The sequence below is a fragment of the Eleginops maclovinus genome, chromosome 22 (assembly GCF_036324505.1).
Source record: "Eleginops maclovinus isolate JMC-PN-2008 ecotype Puerto Natales chromosome 22, JC_Emac_rtc_rv5, whole genome shotgun sequence".
Classification (NCBI taxonomy): Eukaryota; Metazoa; Chordata; class Actinopteri; order Perciformes; family Eleginopidae; genus Eleginops; species Eleginops maclovinus.
Window position 1 is genome coordinate 16,238,190 of NC_086370.1, and position 26,975 is coordinate 16,265,164.

Here is a 26,975-nt window from a genome sequence, read left to right on the forward strand (position 1 = left end):
CCTCAGTTGATCTCTTTATACATGTGGACCTGTTTGTCTTCCCGCCCCTCGCTGTGCACAACAAAGGCGGAGGGGTGGAATTTCAAAGAGAGACCCACTGTACGGAAATGGCCATCCATTCTCCCCCACACTGAATGCCCCATCACTAACGAGTCCTCGAAATAAAGTATGAGAGATGGACTTTCTTCATCTAGATTGAAATCACATTTTAATTAAAATAACAAAGCAGTGAATGTGTGAATTAATAATATACAGCATGTTCCCTTTTATTGTTTAGTGTAATTTTTGAAGGTACACCAGTTTTTCTCCATATTCTGCTGTTTCAACATATGTAAAGCATTTGTGGAAACTGACCGATTATATTAAATAGTTCAATAGGATAGGTATACATAAACTCTTGTACTCGTTTTCAAATGATCCCATCATAAGACGAAATATATTGATTTTCATCGTTTGTTTTTTCAAAAACGTTGATTCCAAAGTTTCCCCATTAAATCATGTTCACTTTGAACGCAGTTATATGGGTCATTAATCTGATACAACACATGTATCTGCTACAGTGTTCTTCAACATGTGGGATTGTGTGTTCTTTTCCTTTATAAACTGTCACCCTTCTTTATAAAAGCTGTTTGGTTATTCCCGTTTCTTTGACATTCAAGTAGCCTAACTGCCCTTTGGCAGTGTGAAGATAGTGATTGAAGTTACTTGCGTCGATTAACTACTTCATTTGATCCTTCTGATTGCAAAGGGGGCAATTATCCTCCAAAGTGTGCTTGATTACACCAGTGGCGGACATCAATGTGTGGGATATGCAGACCATTAAGGGGTGTGAAAAGTTTACCGAATTAATGGACTTCCGTGGCGAGGCCTTTCAGGGTTGACTGGCACTTTGAGATTAAAGGCAACTCTGATCTGTCCTGTTCGGTGACCCTCTGGGCTCCTCCACTGTAAGAAACCAATCTACGGTCTGGGGGGGAAAAGTGTTTGTTTGACTTCTGCTTACAATACATGACACATATAATGTCACCCTTTTGCCAGTTATCAGTTGACTTAGTCTATTTGAAATATTGTTTATTGAATTTAGTTCCATTTTTGCGAAACAGTGTATAGTGTTTTTCTTAGGTCTCTTATGAGGCTCAATTTGTCTGGTTTCGGATGTGCTGAGAAACACAGGTGCTAAAGTGCGTATTGGAAACGAGCCCTTTGGTTTATGAAGCTATCTTGGCACTTGGACGTCATCTGCTGGTCACCTAGCTTATATTTGAGTGTGAGGATGTGTGTGTGCGTGCATATATGTGTGTGTGTGTCTGCGAGGAAGAGATGCGCCATAGACACCTGACAAACACACTGTAGCACTTTGCGCGTTTGAATTGCTGTATGTCTTTTGAAGTAGAGCTTTTATCTCCGCTTTACTAAATGTCAGTGCTGGTAAGGTGAGCTCCTTTGATGCACTTTGATCCCCTTTGATCTCGCAGAGGTGTCACCCTGTTGTTATGACTGAAGCCATTTCCCTGTCCCCCAAACATATTTGTTGTGCGAATAACACTAAGACCAGAGAAGCTGAATCATCTACACTTACCAGAAAGTGGATAACATTAACTGTAGGACCAATTATTAGATCTCAGGCAACCTTAACTATTTCACATCAGGCTCAGGCGACTTCTGCCTTACCTACAGCCCCCCCTTGTGGCAATTACATTGAATTAAAATCTCCACAGCACAAGCTATTAGTAACTTGTTCAGAGTTGGTTTAGAAATAACTAAGAGACAAACACCACTCAAAAGTATTGTTTTTACTCTATAATTTTAAAAATCTTACAGGTGGCATTCTGCAAAACTGATTTACAGCAGAATAAACAACATAACACAAGGCAAATATCAGGTAACATTGCAGAAGGCGGTCAATATAAGACTCAAAACCAGTAGTTTGTGAAGTGATGGGATACATAAGGCTTTGTGATAAACATGACCCGCCCTTAATACAGCAACAAAAAATACTCATGGTATGCCCACAGATCTAAGATGTCTTCACTCAATGATTTATGTAATTTAAATGTGTGGGTCTGTTTGGCTTCATGGAATGAAATATGAGTTAATATGGGAGAAACAGTGGTTTGATTTGAATAATGTTGATACATTATGATCAATGCTATCATACCGTCAAATATTGTCAACAGTGGTAAAGAGTAATACTGTTTACCAAGCTGAGAAATGTTCCAAGACTGCAAATCATTCACGCCATTGCTGCATGCTCACATTTCATGACTGAAACAGGTGATGGATGTCCCTCTTATCTAGGATTTATACTTCACTTTATCTCAGGCCAGCTGTGGTTTACTTCATAAGACCTATTTTAGACATGTAGAGAAAAAGCATTTCATTGCAGACGTATCAGGTATGATAGATTGTTATCATCTAACTTTTTATGAATGTTCCTGTGAGCTATACCACAAGGGGTAAGCAGGAAATTAAGTTCATGTCAGCCATCAAATGACTAAAAATGATCTTTTCATGGTGATTAATGTATTTATTAGATATGACAAATGATGAGAAGCAGCCATCTAAGAGGACACAGACGTTTTTGAGGTGTAAATGTTTTCATGCAGCATCGAAAAGGACTGGTGATGTTAATTTGTATGCCATTGGTTTAAGGCACTTACATTTGCTCTGATCTTTGGACATGAGGGATGATGAGCTGGGTGAGAGATCATGGCGCCAAAGGTTGAAGTTGTGACTTCCACACAATATAACCTCCTTTTTTTCTGCCTCCATGAGACTTTAAAAAAATACCTATTAGATGAAGTCAAGATAGTCTTAAGATAATGTGAATATGGTTAACGCCTCGGTTAATTTAGGCTTTAACTTAACCTGTTTTTGAAAAAGCACTCAGGAAAACCACTTATCACAATGTAGCATGGTGTCAAGTGATATCAAATAAAGCCTCTGTCGAGTTTACAATTCCACACAAATCTCCAATTTTCCAAAAGAACAAAGTCAAGTACGTTACAAAGAAAACAGGCACAAAATAATCACTTTACAAAACCAGCACTGTCACCTCACCATCGCTTATTATAATGTATCAATAACAGCACCAAAGACATTGAAACCATGTTCACAGTTATGTCAGAACTATACAGAGGCAAAAAGAGGACGAGGCATTTGGGTGATTTTAAAACTAAATTAAGAAGTAGGTAGGCAGAGACGCATTTAAATGTGTAAATTAAAAGCATATTAAAGGAAAAAAAGGAGTGTGGCACCATCTACCCAAGCTTAAAATGAGCTGTAACTGCTAATTTTCTCAGTTAATAGTCTTAAGTGCATAATGACACATTGCTTCATGGAAATACTAGCTGACATTTCATGTTTGTTGGTGTGTGATTCATTACATTTTAAGCAGGGCACTTTTAAGATTCACGTGTCTTTCCACTGAAGGCACAGAGTTTGTGCTTTTCAAGGTATCTTGTATAAAGTATTTTATTTTGTTGTGGATTGTGTCTTTTTAAATCAAATACTACGTGCTGTATGCCTTATGGATTTCAAATAAGAGGAAAATGTGACATTCAGGTTAGTCTTGAGCACTTGAGACACCAGTTTTATTTGCAAACTGTAGTGTGTAGACCTCTGGAAATTATCGGAGTTTGCAGCAAGCAGCTGCGTGTCAAGAAGTAACATCCTAAATCCTTCGAATGTCCATCAAACATTTCACCAAATATTGCAAAGATACCAACACAAAAAAAATCAATCATCAGCGTTCTCTCTTTTTTGTGCAGTCCAAATTTTTTCACTCTTATTTACCCTAGAACCAAAACTTAGACAAACTATGGAACATTTATCCACCCGTTGAACTGTTCATCCCTGTTACATGAGAAAATCTGGCTCCATTATCAGCCTGTGTGTGTGTGTGTGTGTGTGTGTGTGTGTGTGTGTGTGTGTGTGTGTGTGTGTGTGTGTGTGTGTGTGTGTGTGTGTGTGTGTGTGTGTGTGTGTGTGTGTGTGTGTGTGTGTGTGTGTGTGTGTGTGTGTGTGTGTGTGTGTGTGTGTGTGTGTGTGTGTGTGTGTGTGTATCCCTGCACTTTCTTTGTCTTTGCCTTCAGAGCAGGGTGTAAGACAACACTGAGGAAGTGCTACAGCAGTCCCAATATAAATGCTTGATCCAAAGCCACAGTGAAATAAAGGCATATTGGTGACCCAGAGGGTTTTCCATCCATCTGTCTATCTTCTTCTCCAAATCCTTTCTTTTTAAAGCAGTTTTTTACATCACAATCCGTATCCTCAAGATGGCCTCCAAGCCAACAAAAGAAGAGTTTCTTTTGGTTTTAAGTTGAGAAGCGGACTTCAAAAATCAACGTCCCAGCCAGAGTTGTCATCAGGGGGTGGGTCCTCATTGTCCTCTGGGAAGTTGTCGAAGTTACTTGTGTCAACTGCTGATGTGACCTGGTGTCAAGACAGAAAAAAATGTTAACAGAAAGTCTGGACAAGTAGATGAAAAACATATTTAGAGTATGAAAGTGACTACAAAAGAGCATCTAGAAAATATTAACGAGCAACACAAGTTTGTACTTACGTTAGGGATGATAGGAGGCGTCAATGTCCCCTTCTTCAAGCCCTCCCAGTTAAAGCCTTCAAACCATCTGAAGAAAAAAATGGCATGTCGTCTTTATTATTTCATAATTATGTTTTACTACCAAATTAATCTGCAAAGAGAAATGTACAACTAAAAGGATTTTATTTTTTATACACATGCTTACTTGTGCTTCTGGATGTCTTTGACACCATTTTTCAAGTTTCCCAGTCGTTCTGAAGGATTATCCCTGTAAAAAATAAGATGAGTCATAATGAATACAGGCCACTTAAATCAATTACCCAGAGTCTAAACTATTGCCAGAAGCACAGACACTCACCTGCATAGCTTTTTAATTAAGTTGGCAGCATTTTTGGTAATTTTCTTTGGAAATTCGATCATGTCGATGCCTCTCAGGATGATGTTGTACGTTTTCATAGGATCAGGGCCAGAGAATGGAGGGCTAGATAAACACAGGTAAATATATCAGTCTTGAGTGAAAAATGCAATGTTTTTTAAATAGTATTTATTGGCTTTGTTGTGCGTGATACCGTATACAGATACAGAAAACACATAACATTTATCGACATGCCTAGATTTGTTTCTACCTGCCAGTTAGGAGCTCAAACATGAGGATGCCTAGCGACCAGTAGTCAGCTGAGATGTCGTGGCCTTTGTTGAGAATGATCTCTGGTGCTACATACTCTGGTGTACCACAGAAGGTCCACGTCTTCTTCCCAAACCCAATCTTCTTGGCAAAGCCAAAGTCGACCTGTGACAAAGGAAACATTTTCTTTGTCAGGAATATGAAGTTGAAAAGGAATTTCATTTCGAAACAAAACAATTTGGTCCTTATTTGTATGATCTCATGTGCATATTTATGTACTGGTATGGTGGATAAAAAGTAGGGAGCAGCTGGTTTCTGCTCTGCCAAAAGCAACAAACTGGATTCTCCAGCAGGGGAAAAGGTAATGGCGGCACCCAAGAAAACACACAAGCCGACTTAAACTTAATTATACTTGAGTTATACTATTATTTACTGACAACAGAAGTCAAGTGTTGAAGTGTAATTGAACACTGGAGTTCAACTTTAAATTGATACTTCTTTGTGGTGTCATAAAAAGGTTAGATTCCTCCCTTCAACAAAAGACAGAAAATATAATTCAGAGTTCTTCAATAGGTAATCCCTTGATCTCTTACCAGTTTGGCATAGCCTCTGTGGTCCAAAATAAGGTTCTCTGGTTTGAGGTCTCTGTAGATTATTCCTTTGGAATGTAGGTAGGCGAAGGCCTCCACCACACAAGCTGTGTAAAACCTGGTGGTTGAGTCCTCAAATGAACCCCTGGAAACACAGCACAACAACAGATACTTGAAGTTTTAGGACTATTAATGTTCTTGCGCTTTGCATCACTAGCAGAACAGAAATATAACTCAACTAAAAAAAATTGTGAAGTGTGACCTTGTGAAGAACAGCTTACCTGTCTCGAAGAATGGTCCACAGCTCTCCTCCTAAACAAGCCTCCATCAACATGTAGAGGTACTTGCTGTCCTTGAACGTCCTATAGAGTCTAAAAAACACAAGTAGATTTTCAAACAGCTATCAAACGCAATGTGGTAAATGTGGTAAACTGGGATGTCTATTATTATTTCACATTTGAAGAAAAGCTGATACATACTCTTCGACATAAATGCCAAATACATTTAAAACTGTACCTTTATGCACGCTGTAAACATTTAAATAACGCATATGCTATCCCTAGTTGTGCAAGAAGCAATGTCACATCAAGTATGTGGTCAGAGAGAGCAACTGCGTTACCACCAATAGCCCAGGGGTCTTTAGTGTTTATTAGGCTACGGGCTACTAAGATACATTTATAGATGGAGCATGGACCCCCTACTAAATGTGCTTAAAATTGAGTTAGCCATGAAACTGGGCCTACAATTACGTCTAAATCTACCTAGAGTCTCATGAAAAAACATAACTTGTTATGGTGCATTTGGTACTAAGCTATAAATATACTAGTACCTAATATAGCTTACTAGTCCACCGTTATGGAGAGAATCCCCACAGGGATTGAGCATAGGTTAGATAACTAGTTAACCTATTTGCTAACCTGTTAGCATGTGAAAACAATCAGATTTATCTTTGATAATAATGTGTTGTATTCATGTTCCAGCATTGTCTATTTCCGCACACTGAACCTTGTTAAAACTAGATCTATAGAATTGTGCAACAGTTATTCAACACCCCTGAGGTAAGTAACTCTTGGTCCACGAGAGTTCGAAGATTCCATCTCTTTTCTTTCAGCGTCAAAAGAGATGAAGCATTTCCAGTGTGCACAGACAAAACAGCAGGAGGAACGCCTTTTATAGATCACCAGAGTTTCAGGAACATTACAGGTAGACATTTAAACATTCATTCCGCATGTATGGTGAAATGCACAATGTGTGAGGAAACCTTTATAAGCATGACAAAGAATCCACATTCCTTCTGGTTCTAAGGTAATAAAGTACTAATCCTTGAGAAATGTATGGAAAATTGTAGATTATTTATAGTGCCTTTCAATGCAGCAGTTCACAGGGTGTACCTAACAATGAAGTCAGAATGTGCCTCCTGCATGATGAGTTTCTCTGAGCGAATGTGCTCCTGCTGTCTTGTGTCGACAATGTGTCGCTTCTTCAGGATCTTCATGGCAAAGGTTTTGTTCTCATCGCTCTTGAGCTGAACCTGCAGTAGAAAAAGAAAGAACGAAATTCAAATGAAAAAGTTGTCTTCCACATGAACCCACAAGACTGTTAGAAAATTGTAAAGTTGTAACTGTCACAGTGCAAGGACCCCATACCAGCTCAACACGACCAAAGCCACCGACTCCCAGAGTGTCGATGATGTTAAAGTCAGCTAGGTTGAGGTTGAAGAAGAACGCATTCTCTGCTTCATACCTGTGGTGCCAGGAAAAAGGGTGGAAAAAAGACAGAATCGGAACAGGATTAGAGATGAGATGCAGGATGAAAGAAGAGCTTATCCACTTCCAAGAACCTGAGACAAAATATCCGTCACTACTTTAGCTCATTTGTTTGCAGGTCTTAGAGGATTAAACGCATATAAATCTATCGAGGATGTTATTGAGGATGTGGAGTGTATAAATATGAACAGGATGTGTGTGAGTTCAGTCCTCTAGTGAAGTACTCACACGGTTTTGGAGTCTATATAAGATATTCAGGTTGATTATCCCACCCTGATATATGCTAAATGAATGTAAACGTTTTGTGAATAGGGCATGATGTACTGGAGTATAGTTGGGCAATCTGTCAGCTGGTCCATCAAAAATAGACCTAGTAAGGGGAAAAATCATAGTGTCGAAAGGAGACACGTGTCAAGGGTCCAGTAAACGTCAGGGAAAAAGGCACCACTAATGTAAGGAATAAAGATCTGTCACCCAAGCACTCTACTGCTGTCCTGGAACACCCCAACATATACCTGCCGACCTGCAAATGCTGGCAGTAAATATAGCTTTCACATGTCCATTTCTTATCCGCAATTGTACAGTGTGCTCTTCGGTTATTGTTTGATCCAGACAGAGTTTTGTCAACTCTGTGTCTGGAACAGTGGGTTCAGGACAGATCTGAGCCTGGACAGCCTTTTCTGGGTCACTCAGAACAGACCATTGCCTTCAACTTCACAGAAGTATGCCAGTGAAAGACATTTATCAAAACATTCCCCTAAAAGGAGGACTTGTTTAGATAACTCAGCAGTCTTCCTTCATGGCGCAGCAGGGATTACTTTATTTATCTAAGAGTTAAACAATGACTCATTTTATGAATACAGTTCTGGGATCCACATTGATAAATAAAATTGCAAATGAGACGTTTATTTCAGCCTTTGAGGCATTTGAGATGTGAAAAGAGGATTTTGCTACTCCAAATCCACCAGATACATCAGCCAGAACGACAAAACCTTTTTTCCTAAGCTACATACCAGCGGGCACAGTAGGGGCATGTGTTGGCAGGTTACTTAGACACCATGTTTCATAGAAACACATTAGGTTACTAGGGCAGTCACTGTTTATTTGTGTATAAACAGGCACTACCATTACAATGTAAGGTTCACAGGTGATCCTTTTATCTTTTCTCCCATCCTCTGGTCTGGACGCCAGGCCAGAATACACACCAAATCCCAAAATTCACTCTCCTTAACTAAAGGATGGAGAGAGGTAACTGAGAGTACATTGAGTCCTGTGTGTGGGACAGGATTAGGTCATGGTGCCTGACAAATATGCATGCATGGACTTATGGGTACACATAAGAAGGGAGGTCTCGTAAAGTCAGATATAAACATGTTCAGGAATGAGGGGATTGTTTTCCATCATACAGGTCTTTAGAAATGTGTAAAGGTAATAGTTTAATTCAGTCAGCAGATGGCAGCCTTTCTCCATTTCAAGTATAAAGGTGAGGAGCAATACTTGAAGCTAATGAACAATAACTGCTTTGAATCATAAAATAGCTTGATTTTAAGTAGACAATGGGGAACCAAACAATAAACGATATTCTGTGCAGGATTCGTTTTTAAGTTAGTAGACTGAGGAAACCTTGAAACCAGCTGGTGAAATTAGAAGTTCACTTAAATGTAATGAAAAGTCTTGTGATGCTGCCGCTCTATTTGTCAACCAAGGACACATCTCTGAGAGTCGATGAATAGGGAAGATATTTACAAAAGCAGGACAGAAATACTCTTTCTTTTTTTCTCTCAAATAGGCAGAGAAGAAAACATTTCTATGCACATGGCTGAAGCGTTTGATGTAATGTGATTTTGGCGAGCAGTGGGAGTGTAAGCATACATCCACTTTAAATGTATTTCTTAACAATGAACTTGAATAAAAAACATACTGCTCAGCTGCACCTAACACTGTGAAATAGGTAAGGTACAAATTTGAGGTTCCTACAAGGTAAAAATGACATGTCACTATCAATGTTACAAGACAAATGTGTTACTAGCACTGCAATACAACATTTTCCTATGCCCGACAAGTATCACCCCAGTGGGTGATAATCTGTATCAGTGAACCGATGAGATCATAATAAATGATGCAATCCCTGTGTGTGTGTGTGTGCGTGTGTTCGGTTGTGTGTGTATATATGAGTGTGTGTGCTCATTTCCTCTGGTCTAGCCTGACTCAAGGGAGAGGAGATAGAAGAAGCATCTCTGACCTTAAAGCTGACTCTCATTAAATGTCACTTTTATTTACCAGTAATTCTCACGTATTGAACTCCTACACCTGCTCAACAGACATGGGACATGCTGAGTCATGCTTGGCTCATATTTTTCCATTAATCTCCATCATGCTGGATGGGCTGTGATTAGCAGTAAGTGGAGAAAATGTTATACTCAATACAGGACATCTGCTGGTTTCATGAGACATTTTGTTGAGACTTTTATGGACAGTTGAAAAGGAGAATAGTTCATCACAATGCAGAAATTCAAGCCTACCAGAGGATAGTAATGTCTGTTTTATTTGAGCATCAAAAAACTGAAGTTAGTATTATTTTATGTCATTTAATGCCTTTTTAGGACAGAGGGCATTAGGGGAGAGGAAAAACCTTAATGATGTGCAACCAGGTCCCTGATTGGTAAAATAATAGCTTCTTAAAAAGGCAACTTTACAAAGATTTGGGATCATAACATAATATTCTTGTTCTAATCTTTTACCTCGCTTTCCTCTAGACAAAATAATGAAATTCATATTTTGTTCATACAGAAATGAAAGGAGCATTACAACAAGACTGATGGATTGGCTTTACTTTGTGTAGCGTGGAGCTTCTCAAGCAGAGAGAAGCAGCAGCAAAACAACGTACATTTAGCACATGGCGGGGAGGTAGTCTTTGAAGAAAGGACCTGTGAACCTCACAGAGAGCAGCTGTAGCTTGCTGTATAGTTATAGTTCTGCTGCATGGTGCTTATCCACTGTGACCAATTAGAGATATTTTCCATCACCGTGGGATCCTGACTCAGGCTTTCCCCACCAAGAAGCAAATGTGCTCAGCTGGGGAGCGTCAGCGAGAGACGACACACGCGGCAGGGAGAGCTACCTTAATCAGGGTGGAAAACACTTTGATGTGACAGATCTCAGGGAGCAGAGGGAGACAGTGGCTTTATCTTTAGAGGAAAGTGTTGATTATAAGGTAACAAATGAGGGCTATGATTGGTCGCTCATTTGCATTAAATTAATCTTTAAACTATCTTCCCTACAGACACAGGGATGGGAAGAATGGGATAGAGAATGCACACTACGGATTTTATTTCTATCCAACACATTTTCTGGCAATCAACAGTGATAGTGAGCCTAATGCCAGAGGCAAGCCATGCATCCCCTGCCATTATCTCCCCTCATTGTCATCTCTCTTTCCTCAGTGCCTCTGTCCAACACAGTAACTGGTGTTATGTTCTGCTCTTTGCTGACTAAATTCTTCAAACTTGCAAAACATGAGTGACACTCAGCTAGAAATCAAAGTATTGGACAGAAGCCTTGCCTGCTTTGTCACCCGTCTCTCCCCGTCAGTCTGTCCATCTACATCCCTCTCTCCCTCCCCGGGGCGATAAGATCTCTCTGCTCTTTCGCTCTCTGCTATCTTTATTACCGGGTTCTTGTTTCCACTCACCTTGACTCGAAAAACATAGCACAGAGTGAGCGAGGTATCAGATTATGCCGATGTGTAGCTACACAGATGACCACCTCATTGCAAAGGTGCCTTCTATAGAGCTATCCTCTTGTTTCCATAGTGACGATAAATAGAGTAGATATTAATTTCTCCACAAATAGAGGCGGAGGTCATAGCCTCTGCTTTCTGGCCTGCCACAGGGGTATTGTCTTGTTGTGTAACAAACTTAAAGGCCTACTGCATTAACACTTGGCCTAGAGCAAGTTCCTTTATAAAGTGTTGCAGCGGGGGGTTCATCACAATATGGTGCAATATTTAAAACTAAAACCAACTCAAAGTAAAACGATATATATATGCATAATGGCTATTTGGATTATTCATGCGTACCAATTAATTATAATTGTCTTACTTTGCTTTAGCATCGGCATCCTCGTGGCCTTTATTGGACACGTCCTCCAAACCTCCAATCAGGTGCTTGAATGAACTGCAACACAGATAGCAAATGTTAAAATATCCAACATATCCTCATAATGAGATGGTGCAATTTATGGTCAGACTGTCATAAAAACACTGCCAGTAACTATTAAATATTCATTAGTCTGCTTTTAGAGACCAGCCTCTAAAAATCACTGTAGTGCTACTTCAAGAGGTGTAAAACTGTGTGATAGCAGGCTGGGGATAAGTGCAAATTATAGAGCCTAAAGGAGAGGCTGTGCATGTTTTAATGAATGAATTATAGAACACTGTGCTAAGTGATTTTTAAAAAAGTCACTGGGTATCATCATAGTTAAAAACAATAAAAGTCATTCAAGTTATTAAACTGAAAGGAACAACAATGTGCTTTTCAGGCCAGAAAAACAAAATGATATGGCAATTTTCTCACTGGGTATAGAAAATACGCTACGGCTCATCTCTCACTTGAGTATGGCTTTCTATGCAGAAGTCTCCAGCCATCCTGGAAGAACAACTCAATTAGACAGTTTTCATGCAAGGCTCATTAAGCTGTCAGCCAGACGTTGTAATACATCTGCTGCTTTTTCCTGTTGAGACTATAATGCCTGTAAGCTGCGACTGTTTTGGAGCTGAGCTGTTCTTAACATTTTTGGCTTCTTTCAGAGCTATTGCACTTTGTGAGATGGAGAATTCCTTTCGATTGTTTTTATTCCCGATCTCTTTCCAACTATTTATATCTCCTCCTAAGTCTCTTGCATTTATCTTCATCTTACATCCTAACATTCACTGTTTAGTTTTGGTGCATTGCACAAGTGAAGACAGAAAGAATCATTGACATGGACACAGATGGTTTGGATACTAACAACCAGGAATCTGCACAAATACTGGCTTCGCTGACACACACACACACACACACACACACACACACACACACACACACACACACACACACACACACACACACACACACACACACACACACACACACACACACAGTGAGCAGGTTTTGTGGACTGTGGCAGCATTAGATGTTGTATGAGTGAAAGGCAGTGATAATCACCTGAGCTTGGTGACTCACTCACTATCCCCTCGGCTAGCTGAGAGGATGCCTGCCGTGTTCCCTGAGGCTGAGGGAGGCCCTAGTAAGCTGATACTATCTCCTCCCTATGCCCAATCCATCTGTCTCTCTAGTCTCTCCACACAGCTAAATGCTTGAGACAGACATGCTCAGAGACTAACTGTTTCCTTACATTCTGGCCTGATCTACACTGCTTTGGATCCACATTTTTAAGAACCATAAAATACATGAGCTGAACACAGGAATAAAATGTCAAACCATGTCAATTCAATGTGAAGCTGAAAATGTGTTAGTGGAAAAGATAGACCTTGCTAGTCATCCCTGCACAAATCTGGCTTAAATAAAAAAATATTTACTTAAGTTGATTTGGGATTCAAGACACATGCCACCTTGGCTTCGCTTAACATGCAACAGGGTTGTTTGTTGTTTGTGTTGGAAGTCTGTGTCTGGCAAACATTTTCATGAATATTAGGTGAGTCCTAAACATCGACTTTGTACATTTAAGCTACAAATCTACAACGACATTAGATAGTGACATAATCGTTTTTTAGTTTGAAAATCAACGTTATTTAACTAAATGTGTGCCACGGGAACCAATGCTTATGGAACAATAGGATTACAACGTAGAACATTCATTCTGTGGTTGACACCTTTATGAATACTCACTCTCTATCGATGACTAGACAGGTGACTGCCTCTGCTGCAATGACGTTGGCCGTCCTGACATCCTCCCTGGACACAAAGAGAATAAACACAATCAGACACAATACCAAAATTGACACATTTGTTCCAATATTGTGTGTTGCTGTTATTCCATCACATATTTACAATTGGTTATGTCTTTCTCAACTCCATTCCCTCCATGAATGGCTCAGGCACACAATGACAACATCTTGAATCGCAACACACATCACTGCCTGATTGCCATTACTCTTTATTATATTTGACATCAAGTTCATCTTCCTCCGATGACGCTTCTTCAGAGGAGTCGCCCCAACCACATGAGTCCTCTGAGTCTGTATCCCAAGAAGCCATCTATTACTGTAAAGATATCCTTCACACAGTCCCTCGGCGCAGGGCAACTCTCCAACAGGCTTTCGTTCTTATATAAAAATCTCAAAACCAAATGTAGACAAAAATATTACAAAAAGACAGTAAATCCTCAGTGAATGTCCCATAAGCAGATGATTGCATCCTTCATCTTGTTGAACAATTAGTATTCTGATGGGGAGTTAACGGGAAGTTGAAACAAACCCTGCTCTAAATAGAAAAATATTTGATTCAATTTAATTTAAGTGCTCACAGTAGCTAACCAACACTTTAAATGTGTCCGATCAGACATACAGCAACACTATCACAATGTCTTTAACTCCTCATGCTATGTCTACCCCCTCTGCCTTCCCTCTTCCAGGCAAATCCCTCCTCGTGCACAGACTCACACGCATGCACTCTGCCTCACTCTTTCTGCTGACCCCTTTGAATAAAGGGCACAGCTGGTGCGGGAACAACACATTTTGAAAGGTGAGGACTATATTGGAGAGAAGAGGAGAGGTAGAGCTTGTCAGGGGCAAAGGATATATTAACAGATTACTATTTGGGCCCTCATGTACAGTATTTCATTCACCTCCGATAATCTCCTGTGGCCTGCTTCCATGCTCTTAAAACGTAACTCTGGCATACCCTGCTCCACCTGTTCCTTTGTTTACCCACAACAGCACACTTAATACCATTTTTATAAGCACACTTAAAGTATTTATAACTAGGTTAATGGGAGGGAAGAACAACAAATGTTATTTGGATCAAGCCACTGGGTTATACTTTGGTTGTAGTCTTGAAAAGCCAGAACTATCTCCACAGTACTGTGTCAGCACTAGAAGAATATCTGGCTCCACATAATATCATGTGTATAGATTTTTTTTTTCCTTCCTTTAAACCCATCACAATCGTCTTGAGCAGCACTAAGAATAGGATGCAATGTCGCTGCCTTTGCAAAATCAATGCAGAGGGGAATGCCGACTGAAAAAGGCAAGCTTTAGCAGGCTTAAACCCGCCGTCTACACTCGAGTAGTCAGACTAATGTGGTTGTTGCCATTGATTATTTGATAATTCATTTGGGGAACAAGCGTCACGATGAGTGATAGTCAGTGGGAATTTGTCAAAAAGCAAACATCACACAGGAATGAGGTAGGAAGAGAAAATAAGCTTTTGGATATGTGTAGTTCATAAAGGGAAGCATGAGACAGCCTCATAACAGAGGTTTATTTCTAGGATTATTTAAATATTCAGAAGCTGTATAGGGAGCCAACTTGCTCTTTAGAGGGCTGTTGAGGCTTATGCTTGTAGTGTCCCAGCTGTGTATTTGCCAGTGACAATCTGCCAGCTGTAGAGTCACTTTTCAAAAGCTTTCTGTCCTACTTCCTACAAATGTGCCTGCCAGTTGAGGAACTTGAAAATGTTTTAAAGTTATTTACTGTAACCATGACCAAAATGTTGCTTCTCAGCATATCAATCCAAATGCTGAGTATCTCCAACACAGTACTCATAAGTCAATACTTCAATATCCAAAAATGTTAACAACTTTAAACAGCTTTTAATCTAACTTTAATACAACATTTAAGAAGATTATTCATCTTGTTTATCAATTAACCATCAGTTTTTTGATCAGTGATAATGAGCTACAACCTACACCTACAATCCCTTAGACGAGTAATTATTTCTCATTAAAGGAAGAGTTTGTTTCATTTGCTATCCATGGTGATACAACACAACAAAACAACCCAAGGCTATATTCGAATAGTGGCTACGTTATTATAAATGATCCTTCTGAGACCTAAAGGGTTTCATACTAGAGAGCGACTGTTACACCTGTCGTCAGCTGCTCTTCTGTGGCCGGGAAAAATAACTTAGTGTGCCACTGCGTTGATATTAGCGATGTTCATGACACACAATCGCTAAACAATATTTGTCCGAATGATTCATTTACACACTGCTGAGCCTTAGTTATCCACTCTGCACTTGTTAATTGCAGCGCAACAAGAAACACATTGGAAAACAGACACACACATGGATAAGCAAAGACGCAGTAAAAGCAGCTGCAATCTGTTTCTGGATCGTCCTTTGGACGTACACAGGAGAGAAGCTGGGTGTTGATTTCCAGTAGATAGTTGAAATGAACCTTGTAATTGGACAGTGATCTGGTATCCCGTGAAGGGGGTTAAGAAAATAAGGCCTCAAGGCTAAGAGTGGTACAGTAGCTGTGGGGTAAAATAAGGTAAGTACAACCCAGGTCAGGACTGGGGTGGGGCCGTCATGCACATATTGGAAGGTCTGTGGAAGATACCTTGCCCCGAATTGCTCCCTATGGCATGGCCAACAGTGTCTGAGTGTGTTTCAGTCAGGTTACAACTTGTGCGGCAGCCTCTGCCTGTGTATGAATGTTAATCGGTGAATTCCGACACTTGTCTGTAAAAGAGCTTTGAGGGTTTCTCAAAAGACTGGAAAAATGCTATATAAATGCTGAGAATGTACCATATATAAAATTGCAGTCCATTTACAGTCGATGATTTCTGCTTTAACTGTGTGGCTGAGAGGTATTCAGGTAGACCTGGGTAGCTGTGCCACAAGTTGGTATTAGAGCACTTAAGTGAATGACTGTGCCTGTGTTTTTGCAGCTTTTCCCCATTAACTAAAATGTTGTGCATTTCACACATAACTGACTACTTTCCAAAGCATACCAGACATTTTTACACTTAAGAATATATTTGTCCTACTCTTACTGGCAGCCCCTTGTTTTAATAACACATCCTGATTGGTTCATTCGTGTTATGTTTTTCCAAGCTCGAACATCCTAATATAAGCTGCTCAACATACCTCAGTCCCTAGCTATGCTGTTAGAGTAACACAACACAGTGTGAAACAGATAATGTGGAAAGGTAACCCTCAAGTCTCAGATGTCTGAGCTTTACCACAAGAACATTCACAACAAGAGTTTCTCATGTATGGATTCTATTTGAGTGGCATTTTGTGGCAGTGTTCGTATTATTTCTGAGTTTGAACTTGACAAATGAGCTCGTCAGTGGTGCACAATCTATTCGTGATTTTTTTTTCTTATTTTTTAAATTCAGTGGCTCAGCTGCAGCTGACTCTGGTTGCCTAATGCTGTTTTCAGCTCTCCCATCCATCCATCCCAAAGCCCCCTCGGGTTCCAACACCTAAAATACATTCTTTGTCCTGTGGGAAAGTCTCAGAACTGCACCACAAAACAAAAATCGTGCATGTTTCCAAACTAAAAATGGGCAACATGGGATTCACTTTGTCAAAGTACTTCTCAAGCCGTCTCAAAAAAGATTCACATCTCTGCTAGTTGTTTTTCTTGCTTTGATGTTATGAACTGAGAGTAATAGCTGTAAACAATAAATGTCTTTAGTCTAAAAATGTATTGTAAGCTTTCAGTCAAGTCAAAAATACAGAGGACACAGACAGGAACAAACTGTACAATAGATTTGTAGGTTAAATATACCGATTCAGATGGCAGAATGTTAGGACTTTACTTGTTAAAGAACAGTAACGTGTTTCTACAAAGCCTCATCAGACTGCCAAAATGTAGCATTCATTTAATTGAGACAATTGTGTTGCACATTTGCACTGTCCCAAAAAATTGGTGCAAGCTTACATGTAACAAGACTCTAGATTCATGCTATCGCCTCTAACACTGAGCTAAAATTAGGATAAGCATGCTTAAAATGACAGTATGACTATGCTGATTTTTAAAAGATAAAATATTTACTAATAAGTTAAGTATGTCTATTATTTCTCATTAGCTCAAAGCAAAGAGCACAACGGAGTCTGGTGGGCAATGTAATTGTACGTGGATAGTAATATCTGAAATGTTAATGTTAAAAAAATATTGGTACCAGATGAAAAGTTACAGGATCTCCAAAGAGGATGTGAAGTGTATTGAGGGGTACATATTTCATGGCTATCCATCAAATAATTGTTGAGGCATTTCACTGAAAACAACAAAGGAAAGCTAGGGGATCACTGCAGTCATTAGTACACAACATCTTGGAACCATGAATGTCTGTGCCAAATGTTAGGGGATTTCATTAAATCATTGTTAAGTTATTTGAGTCTGAACAAAAGTGATGGACTGTAATGAAGCCATGTAGCTGGCAGGCTAACATGTTTTGTCTAAATAACAAGCCGTACTGTAGAACATGGACATTATGCTGACAGAACTTAAGGTGCTGTGTTAACTTTTTCGGATTTGTGAAACCCGGCCACAAAGTGAAAAATGCTGTGCAGTGTTGACATCTGCTAAAGCTTCTGTGTTTGCTAGTTTGTTCATCTTCTCACTTGTACCTGTGGCAACATGCCGACAGCACCATTGTCTCTCAGGGTGACTTTTCAGAGGGCTATTGTTGGTCTGAAAGTGACCTAACACTGACATAAAGTACATGTAATTTAGTGACATCACAGTTGTATTTAATACCAATCTCTCACAGCCTCCTGGAACACGCACCCGGGAGAGGAGTTCACACATTGTCTGTGCTATTGATGGATATACTGTACACCTCAGCTGGAAGTTCACACTTCACCATGACAAGAACAATGTGTCATGAGATATGTTGTAGGTTTATGTTTTCCTGGAACATCCACCAACTGCACTGAAGCATTCATTAAGCGCTAACCCTTTAGAGAAACCATGTCATTTAATATTTCATCAGCTGCTTTTATGTACACACATCACACACCAGCACTCACACAAACTTGAACAAAATCATTATGGCTGGAAGGAGAAGAGACTTTGATTTGTAAATATGTTGTTCTAACAGATCAAAGGCAACGCCTGGAGATGCACAGAACAGCCTATGAGTAGGGGCTGTTGAGCCGCACAGTTAACTTCTGATTACAAAGATGGCCCTGCAGAAAAGCCCTATGATCAAAAGCCTGGGTCGAAGATGGTCAGCATATCAATCATGTAAATGTATGAGACATGCTTGACCATCAAAGGTGTAGTTGAATAGGCTTCTCTTGCTCAAGACACTCCAAGACAAAAGGCGTGCAGACCAAAACATTATAATAATACTAAGCAGATGCTGAGCTTGGGAGGGCACTTTGTTTCAGTGGGATGTAGAAAAGATGTGGTTCTCTTGATTAAACAAAGCATGAGATGCTTCTCAAGGTGCTTTGAAGAGCTTTTCAAAACTGCGCACTAGTATTAAGGGAAACACTTCAAATGTATTGATGTAGCTGTTTTGATACATTTAAGGATATGTGTGATTTATTATGCTTGTATGTGCATATAAAACAAGATCCGTCTTCCTTTTATGTAGCACTCATTTTAAGAAGTCACTCCTGGGAAAATTCTTAAAGTACAACACAGAAGTAGCACAGCTGTTCCATCCATTATAAATGAATACTTTGTGTCATCATGTCATTCATCAAACAGCACGTTTTCTATGTTTCATCAGTGTAAAAGGATCACATTTCTATTTGGAATAACCTGCTCCTCCCACTGCGAAGAGATCAAGCTTCCTGTGCCTCACATGTTCTGCATGCATATTAATGCTCAGTTATCTTTTATATCCTATTGGTCATTAGCTTCAACATATGGGAAGACCCAACCATCTGTGCAAATCCAGCTGTCGCCTGAACATCACATCTAGCATCCAGAGTTCTTCTTTTGAAAATAAAAATAATGATTTATGGTTTATTTTGACAACAGACAGGTGACATTTCACCCCTCCCTCAGGACACTCCTTTGAATCAACTAAAGTATCTCTGCATTCTAAAGTGTATACTATTCGCTTTTTTAAGTGATTTGTCAACAGCTTTATGTTGTCTTTATATTCAGTGGCCACAAGATGGCGACATCTCCATTTTTGATGTTGGCACTGTTGGCTATGTGCTTGCAAGCATTCAAATGACCTCTCATTAGAGCCTATGTTCTCTGCTTCTACCTGAGTCCTCACAGACATAACATACTTTTCTATCTCTTCCCCTCTTCTATTCTAATAACAAATTGTTTATGGATGTGTACAGTCGTGACAGCTAAGTGAAAATCCCTTCAGGACACTGAGCTTTGATGCCATAAGCCTTAAAAAATATTTTTGTAACACCTCTATACTCTTACGGTGAAAGTATTTGAGCGCTAACATGGCACTGAATGTTAGCAGTAGCCATGTCATCTCATCCCTACAGCATGATATACAGTTTGGTTACTTCAAACTCCCCTCAGTACATTGTTGAATACCCAAATGTAAAATGGTAGGACACACAGATCTTTAGGACAATGTAGACTAATCTCGATTTCAACGATGCATTCAAGCAATGTCAAACAAACACTCCAACACTTGAGCCTTGTGGCTGTGATCGTACATCTTCACATATTTTCCTGGCACAGCTTTCAATACTATATATGTTTGTAATACTGTGGACTATTCATGCTTATGTCTGCGTATAGCATCTGTACGCGTATTGACATGAGCTTCTGTGTGACTGACAGCCACTATGCTAACACAAATAATCATAATGGAGGGTCCAACTCCATTATTGCAGTCAAGGACAGCATGAAGATGTCCTTGATATCACAAAGCTTGGCAACCAAGACAGGAAGTAGAAGGACAAGAAATGAGATTCTTAACAGGCATATAGATAAAATTGTATAAATGGAATTATTCTCCAGCTGTGAGCCCACTGTACGACTGTCAAGCTCCAAATCCACTAAAAATAATAACTTATTCCCTGTAGTGTCTGTAGGATATAGCTGTGGGCAAAGACAGGCTGTGAATTGGTTGGGCAGGAGGGATCTCCATTGTGAGTTGATTCAGACAAGAATATAGCTTAACATAGACAAGTATGCCACAGTTATTGTCTGTGCCCTCATTTGGACTTTCTGCAAAGGTGGTTTGTGTTAAAATAACAACATGTTTAGATATTATCGAAGTCTACATGTATATATAAGATAGAAATAGGATTTCATAACCAATCAGTTAAAAATGTTTGCTGCTTTAAATTCATCTTAACATATTTCAGTTGCTGAACAAATGTAATCTGATAAAAAGACATCTGGATTCAGTATTTTCTTTCTGATCCCAATAAACAGATGGTCTATGGTTCAGTAAAAGATATTTGAATCAAATTTTAAAAATGTGTCTGCAACAGCTACAGTCAATCAGGCCAGAAGTTGTGTTATGTGTGTCTGTCTTTAAGAATTTCCAAACACTTAGCATGTTATCTCGCCTTTCATAGTGAGTTGCTGAAAAAATGGGACAGATGAGATCTGGAGGCTGATTGATAGCAAATTACAAAGGAAAGATGCACGTTAAGTACAAGGGAGAGGATATTAAAGAAAGGGTGCGAAAGAAAATTAGAAGGTGAGTGGGTGACAGCGAAGGAGACGGAAACATTGGAAGAACAGAAGATTTAAATTGGAAGAGGCAGTGTTATTAGGAACAATCTTACCCTTGCAATGCTTTCTCTCCGAACCAGTCTCCTTTTCCGAGGCTGCGCAGGTAGACAGGCTCTACGTTTGGCACGTCTTCCCTGGTCACATTAACCTAGTGAAAGGAGGGAAATGCAAGCGGAGGAGAGTTAAACAGAAGGATATTGTGACAAGGAGGAAGCTGGGAAAATAGTAAACAAAGACGGGGTTATGTGTAACAGTGTAGAGAAGTATGGGAGAGGACATTTAATTTACACATCATTCTGAAACAAAGTGACATGAATGCAATTTTCAAGATGGTCGGGTATTACAATCAGTGAAGAGTAGCTGGCGTGAAAGAAGTCGGTGATACTGTTACTGTTAAGTAGGTGACCGCCATCTCTTCGAGGAACTGGGACGACTACTGACCACTTCATTAGCCAGATGACATGTGAGTGATAGCACTATGCTCTGGCGGTAGACTTTACAAATCAAAGGGATGACATTTGAGTCGATTTTTGGGGGAAATTAATGGAGACGGTCGTTTTGCATAATGAAGGATTTTGTCGTCATCCATTTGTCAGTTCTGCACAGGTGGAGCAGCGTGACCACTATGACCATAATGTAATGCAGCCAACACCTGAGTGACAGCCTAGTTATTCATGATCTAATGTGATCATGTATTATCCAGGGGAAAACACTGAAGAAAAAAAAACAGAGGGACTCAGAGAAGGTATAAGATTAAGGGCAGAGTGTGTGATGTTACATGCCAACATTTGTTTAAATGTCCTCTAGATAGAGCTTTCCATCCGTGGTCTAGATGGAGACAGAGTAATGGAAATAGCTAAGTTTAAAGCATTGATAAGTTCAGAAGAGTGTGTGTGTGTGTGTGTGTGTGTGTGTGTGTGTGTGTGTGTGTGTGTGTGTGTGTGTGTGTGTGTGTGTGTGTGTGTGTGTGTGTGTGTGTGTGTGTGTGTGTGTGTGTGTGTGTGTGTGTGTGCGTGTGTGTGTGTGTGTGTGTGCATTCCTGTGTCTATTTGTCTCTGCTGTAGTTTGAGCCAACCTTGTGGGTGGGTTGCATCTGTTCGGGGTCAATGGATGATAAAAAAGACTGGAAGCATTATGTATCTTCATCCTTTGCAATGACACTCACCTCCTGGATATGTCATCTGTTAGAAAATACTTTGTCATTCACTGGGAACTGGGAACTGGGTGGAATTTGATGTATTCCATAGGCCACGCTGTCTCTTACGATATTATGTTCCCATGCAACTAAACTTCATTACCAAGTATTCTTCCATGGATACATGTTAATGAAGTTGCAGACTTGAAATGAATAAATCTTCTTAACGACCAGTCTTTGGGTGAGAGACCTCTGCTTTCTTTGACACATCCAGACAAACCATCATCAAATGCAACCCTTTGTAGGTGTAAGAACCTCTAACACTGACAATGATGTTGTTTACAAATAAACATAACGATGAAAAAGAAGAGGGGCGGTGGAAAAACATGAAGGATGGAAGGACAAACAGGAAAAGGCTTTTATAAAATAATGATAACGATCAGGGAAATCATATGAAAAGGAAGAGAAGCAGCACCAAACAACATGATAAGCACATGAAAGCCCATCAAAGTTGTTAATGCTGGTCTGGACTGTTTGTCATCTGTTCTCGGCGTGAAAGCTAGTGTGGATGACAGAGAGGTGAAATGAAAGTGACTCCATTCTCCTTTCTAGATACTCCCAGAACATCTGCAAGAGATGCTGACAGGCTTCTCCTCTATCTCAAGATGATTGATGGCAGCCAACTTTTACCCAAAAATACTACCACTTTGCTTCAAGGATAGGTATATTTTGTCGTGCCCTCTGTTGTGTACTGTGAGGATTTTTATGATGGTCGGTTGGAGGCACTGCTCACCTTTCCCTTACTGATGATGAAGAAGGTGTCTCCTCTGGCCCCCTGTCTGATGATGTACTCTCCATCTCCATAATGCGTCTGTCAAAAGAGGAGACCAGATAAAAGAAGAGTTATTCAGGCAAAATATGACATTTTGTCTTCTTTCTCACATTGGGAGTAGGCCTCTCTCACCAGAGACTAAAATAACTTTTCAAAGGAAGTAAAACTGAATTGGGTGCTGTAAGATGAAATGCAGTATGATACTTTTTCTTGGTTATAGTGGAGACTGTTCGCAAGCTGTGCAGGGTGTTTCTTTGCCTTCTATACCCACTGTATGCTTGGATTTGCCCTGTGACCTTGAACATGAATCAGCAAGTAAATAAAACAAGTGAATTATGAAAGCTACTGTATTCAATCTGAAGGGAAATACAATAAGATAAGATAAGATTTACTTTATTAATCCCAGACCGGGAAAATAACACCCCGTTTACAAGAGTTAACTTAATATATCCAACCATCCATCTTTAATACAAAGTAATACAGTTCAGGGTGGATGTTGCTAATCCAAATGCAAATGCCTAACCTCTAGACTGATCTTCGGCTTAACACAAGGCCAGCAAATATAGATAAAACTACATTTTCCCAGCAAAATATACAATATAATGCACCTTGTCTTGATTCCACACTGCCGTTGACTTTGCCAGTTTTTTATTCTCACAACATTTCACGTGTGTGAGATTCATGTCAGGCAACGCTACGTGTTAATAGTAGGTTGGAGTTGTGAGCAGGTTATTTTATGTATATAATGAAGCCCTTTTCTCAGACATGTCCTCAAAGAGAGGGAAAAAAAACTGACTGTTCTATCTAATCAAAAATCAATTGAAGACCAAAATGATCTATTATAGTAGAGGACAAGACAAAGGACAGCATGATGGATTAAGCCATTGTGACCCAGCGCCATGCACCTTTAGTACCTCAGCGAGTACATGGAACCAGGTGTTTATATTTTTAAAATAGAAGAAACCTTGGATAGGCCAACTTAAGTACATCCTATGGATTGGTTGATTGTGGGATAATCAGTCAATGATTTAATAAATACAAATACTATCCACTAATATCTCACTCAGCTAACAGTGCAAACACATTAATCAAGAGAGCATTTATTGGCATGCTTGAATGCCATCCAAATCATTTAATTTTCACAGGATGAACATTGTGTGTATTCTCGCTGACTGAAAGGCCATCCCTGTACCAAGCTTAAATGATAATTGCATTCATTTGTTTAATTGCTGGGAAATAGATTGCACTCTGATTAAAGACGATTTGATCGCAGTAATGTCAAGGTTTCATGATAAGGCTGGGAGTCACTACAGATGTAATAAATATCAGCCCATTATTTTTAAATGCTGTTAAAATATTGTCAGATTAGTTATCATACACTGACAGAGATTCCACAATCTTTGAGACTGCTTTTCTTTGCTTACATTACTCACAGTTTCCTTTAGCCATGTTTCCTTCTGTGTTACACTTTCCAATTGAACTGCTCACACTGATGGATGTGGTGGATTACAGCCTCCCTCCAATGTACTTTCCCATAACCTCTTTCTTTTTCTTGATGGAGTTATCCTTCGCTGTAGAGGTTTTTATTTCTAAACTCATAGTTTTCCTTTTTTCTTGAATTTCCTGCCCTTCAACACCACATCATCGTTGTCCTGCTGAACTGAACTGCTTATCTTGAGTGATGTGTCAACCTGCTGACCTTTTAGCAGTGTAGGTCTTTGCCTTATCATCAGTTTGATCATAACCAACTTATAGAAAAAAACTCCATACTGTGACACTAATTGTAACACATCACACTTAGTACTGCAAATAATGCAATTGACCATGGTATAAATAGAACATTATGGTTTGACTCACAAACACTCTGCTATGGTTCTGACAATTATAAACTGTCATGGAGAACGTCACGGAAGAATAACGGTCAAAAGATAAAACTATGTTCAGGCCGTATATTTAGTCAAATAGTGCAATACTGGGTAGTATTACTAGTGTATTTAATCACATGTTATCTTCTTACTGTATGTAAGATAACCTTGGTTCTGTATTTGTTTGGATTTAGCATGACATAGCCTAAATAAAACCTCAGTTGCTTCTATTATTAATCATTATTATACACTTAAGTGTCATTGGCTGAATATCACAGTTTTATAATGGTGTTTTAATTGCACTGTACTCCAGAGACCATTATGAGTGGATAACTGCAATGTCAGGCCGAGTGCCCTCACTGTGGGAAAACAGCAATGCGCATGCTCAGTCTAAAACCCAAATCACAACTGTAATGCGGAGGGGGCTGATCACCTGTGACCTAGTCTGCAATTTTATTGGCTGTTTGCCAAGTGTTGATTTTGGCATTGACTGGTGTTTGTCAGTTGATTTAAAAGAAAAGGCAGTTATTACTGTCACCATGAACGATGTGTATTATCTGCTACAGAAGTAAAAGCACACATTTAAAAGTTTGGAGAAAGATTAAAGATTAAACACCTCAATGGTAAAATACTTAGATTTAACGAGCGGTTGTCAAACTGAAAAAACGGCTAACAGCTAGCTTGATAGATTGCACTGGTTTAGCTACCGTTTTTGTAATTCTTCAGAGGCGATTGAACCTGTTGAACAACAGTTTTCGGAATCCCAAGCATCTTTATAAGAGGATGACCAAACATGAACGGAGCAGGAGTACGTGGTGATGTTGGTGTTGTTAGGCAGCGCAAACATGGCTATCCAAACTACCAAGCAACTCAGGAAAGTGGACGATAGAGCAGCAGAAGATGATCAGAACAGGTAACGTCATGAGCTCAGTCTGATTAACGTTAGCTTTGTGTACAACACAGATTAAACTGTGTGGGAAATAGCGCATTGTGACAAGTTCTATACTTGTCGGTTTTGCCTACTTGCAAGATGTATCCACTTAAAACATGGCAAACGTGGTGAAGTTGGTTTTATGTTGGTGGTAAGAGAGCCAACCACAGCGTTTTTTGTCATACATTCATGTTCATGCTTTCCTCTCAATCAAGGACATACTCCTTTACATCAAGTATACAAACTAAACTAGTGACACACTGAATTGGTTGCCTTCTCCTTTTTTGTTTCAATGTTTGGAAGTTACTAATTACAGCTTTGGAAATTGTCTTTGTGCAGGTTCCTAAAGTAATTATAGTCACTAAATTGAGGGGGTTGCTGCAATTGTTTCTGTTCTCATTAAAGAACTAAGGGATGTATTAGCAAAACAAATCTTTAATTTGCTGTTATTAAAGGATAGACAACTTGAAAATGTAATTCAAAACCATGGTAAACAATTGAATGGTCAATTAATTCCTCTTGGTAAGTCCAAAGATGAAAATCAAGTTTGTTTAATTAATGTACTTTATCTTTTCTTAAAATCAAAAGGAGCTGGAACTGATTTATCTTAGCTACATCAATTATTGCAAGTGTAGACTCAGTGACATTGAATAACAAAAGCAGCCAGAAGACTTATTTGAAGTCTAGATGTAAGCAGCACACAAGTGCAAACGTGTTTGCATAACTAAATTATTCGGAAAAAACCATCAAACAGAGTGGTGTGCAGATGGGTAGAGATGTGTTATTGAGACAAAATTCACATGAGCATCTACACTTTCTGCCTCTCTCATATCATTAATTTGCAATAACTGCTTAATTTAGATCATTTTCATTAAGTATTCATGTTATTTTTAATACAGCTTGCACTAATTTAAGTTTAAATTCTTATTTGGTTTTTACTTGCATTTAATTTTCCTTTTTTGTACATATTTATTTATAGTTGATGGTGATTTAAGGTTTTTTATTCCCAATAAATAAGGAATTGGACTTGAATAGTGTCACCAGTGTGAATAC

At 39.3% G+C, this 26,975-nt stretch overlaps 1 protein-coding gene across 2 annotated transcripts in view; it reads right to left on the reverse strand.

Moving 5' to 3' along the window:
- Positions 1–1,778: 1,778 nt before the first annotated feature.
- The window catches only part of LOC134859030 (cGMP-dependent protein kinase 1), a 74,695-nt gene continuing 49,498 nt past the window's right edge, over positions 1,779–26,975 (reverse strand). For both annotated transcript variants that reach the window (XM_063875305.1, XM_063875304.1), the window contains exons 6-18: positions 23,088–23,165; positions 21,213–21,307; positions 13,413–13,478; positions 11,625–11,699; positions 7,405–7,501; positions 7,150–7,289; positions 6,040–6,129; positions 5,762–5,903; positions 5,170–5,333; positions 4,902–5,024; positions 4,749–4,811; positions 4,565–4,631; positions 1,779–4,434 (exon numbers count right to left, since the gene is read on the reverse strand). In XM_063875305.1, the coding sequence (XP_063731375.1) occupies positions 4,336–4,434; positions 4,565–4,631; positions 4,749–4,811; positions 4,902–5,024; positions 5,170–5,333; positions 5,762–5,903; positions 6,040–6,129; positions 7,150–7,289; positions 7,405–7,501; positions 11,625–11,699; positions 13,413–13,478; positions 21,213–21,307; positions 23,088–23,165 (1,299 nt within the window). In that variant the 3' untranslated portion in view covers positions 1,779–4,335. The remainder of the gene's footprint in view (positions 4,435–4,564; positions 4,632–4,748; positions 4,812–4,901; positions 5,025–5,169; positions 5,334–5,761; positions 5,904–6,039; positions 6,130–7,149; positions 7,290–7,404; positions 7,502–11,624; positions 11,700–13,412; positions 13,479–21,212; positions 21,308–23,087; positions 23,166–26,975) is intronic.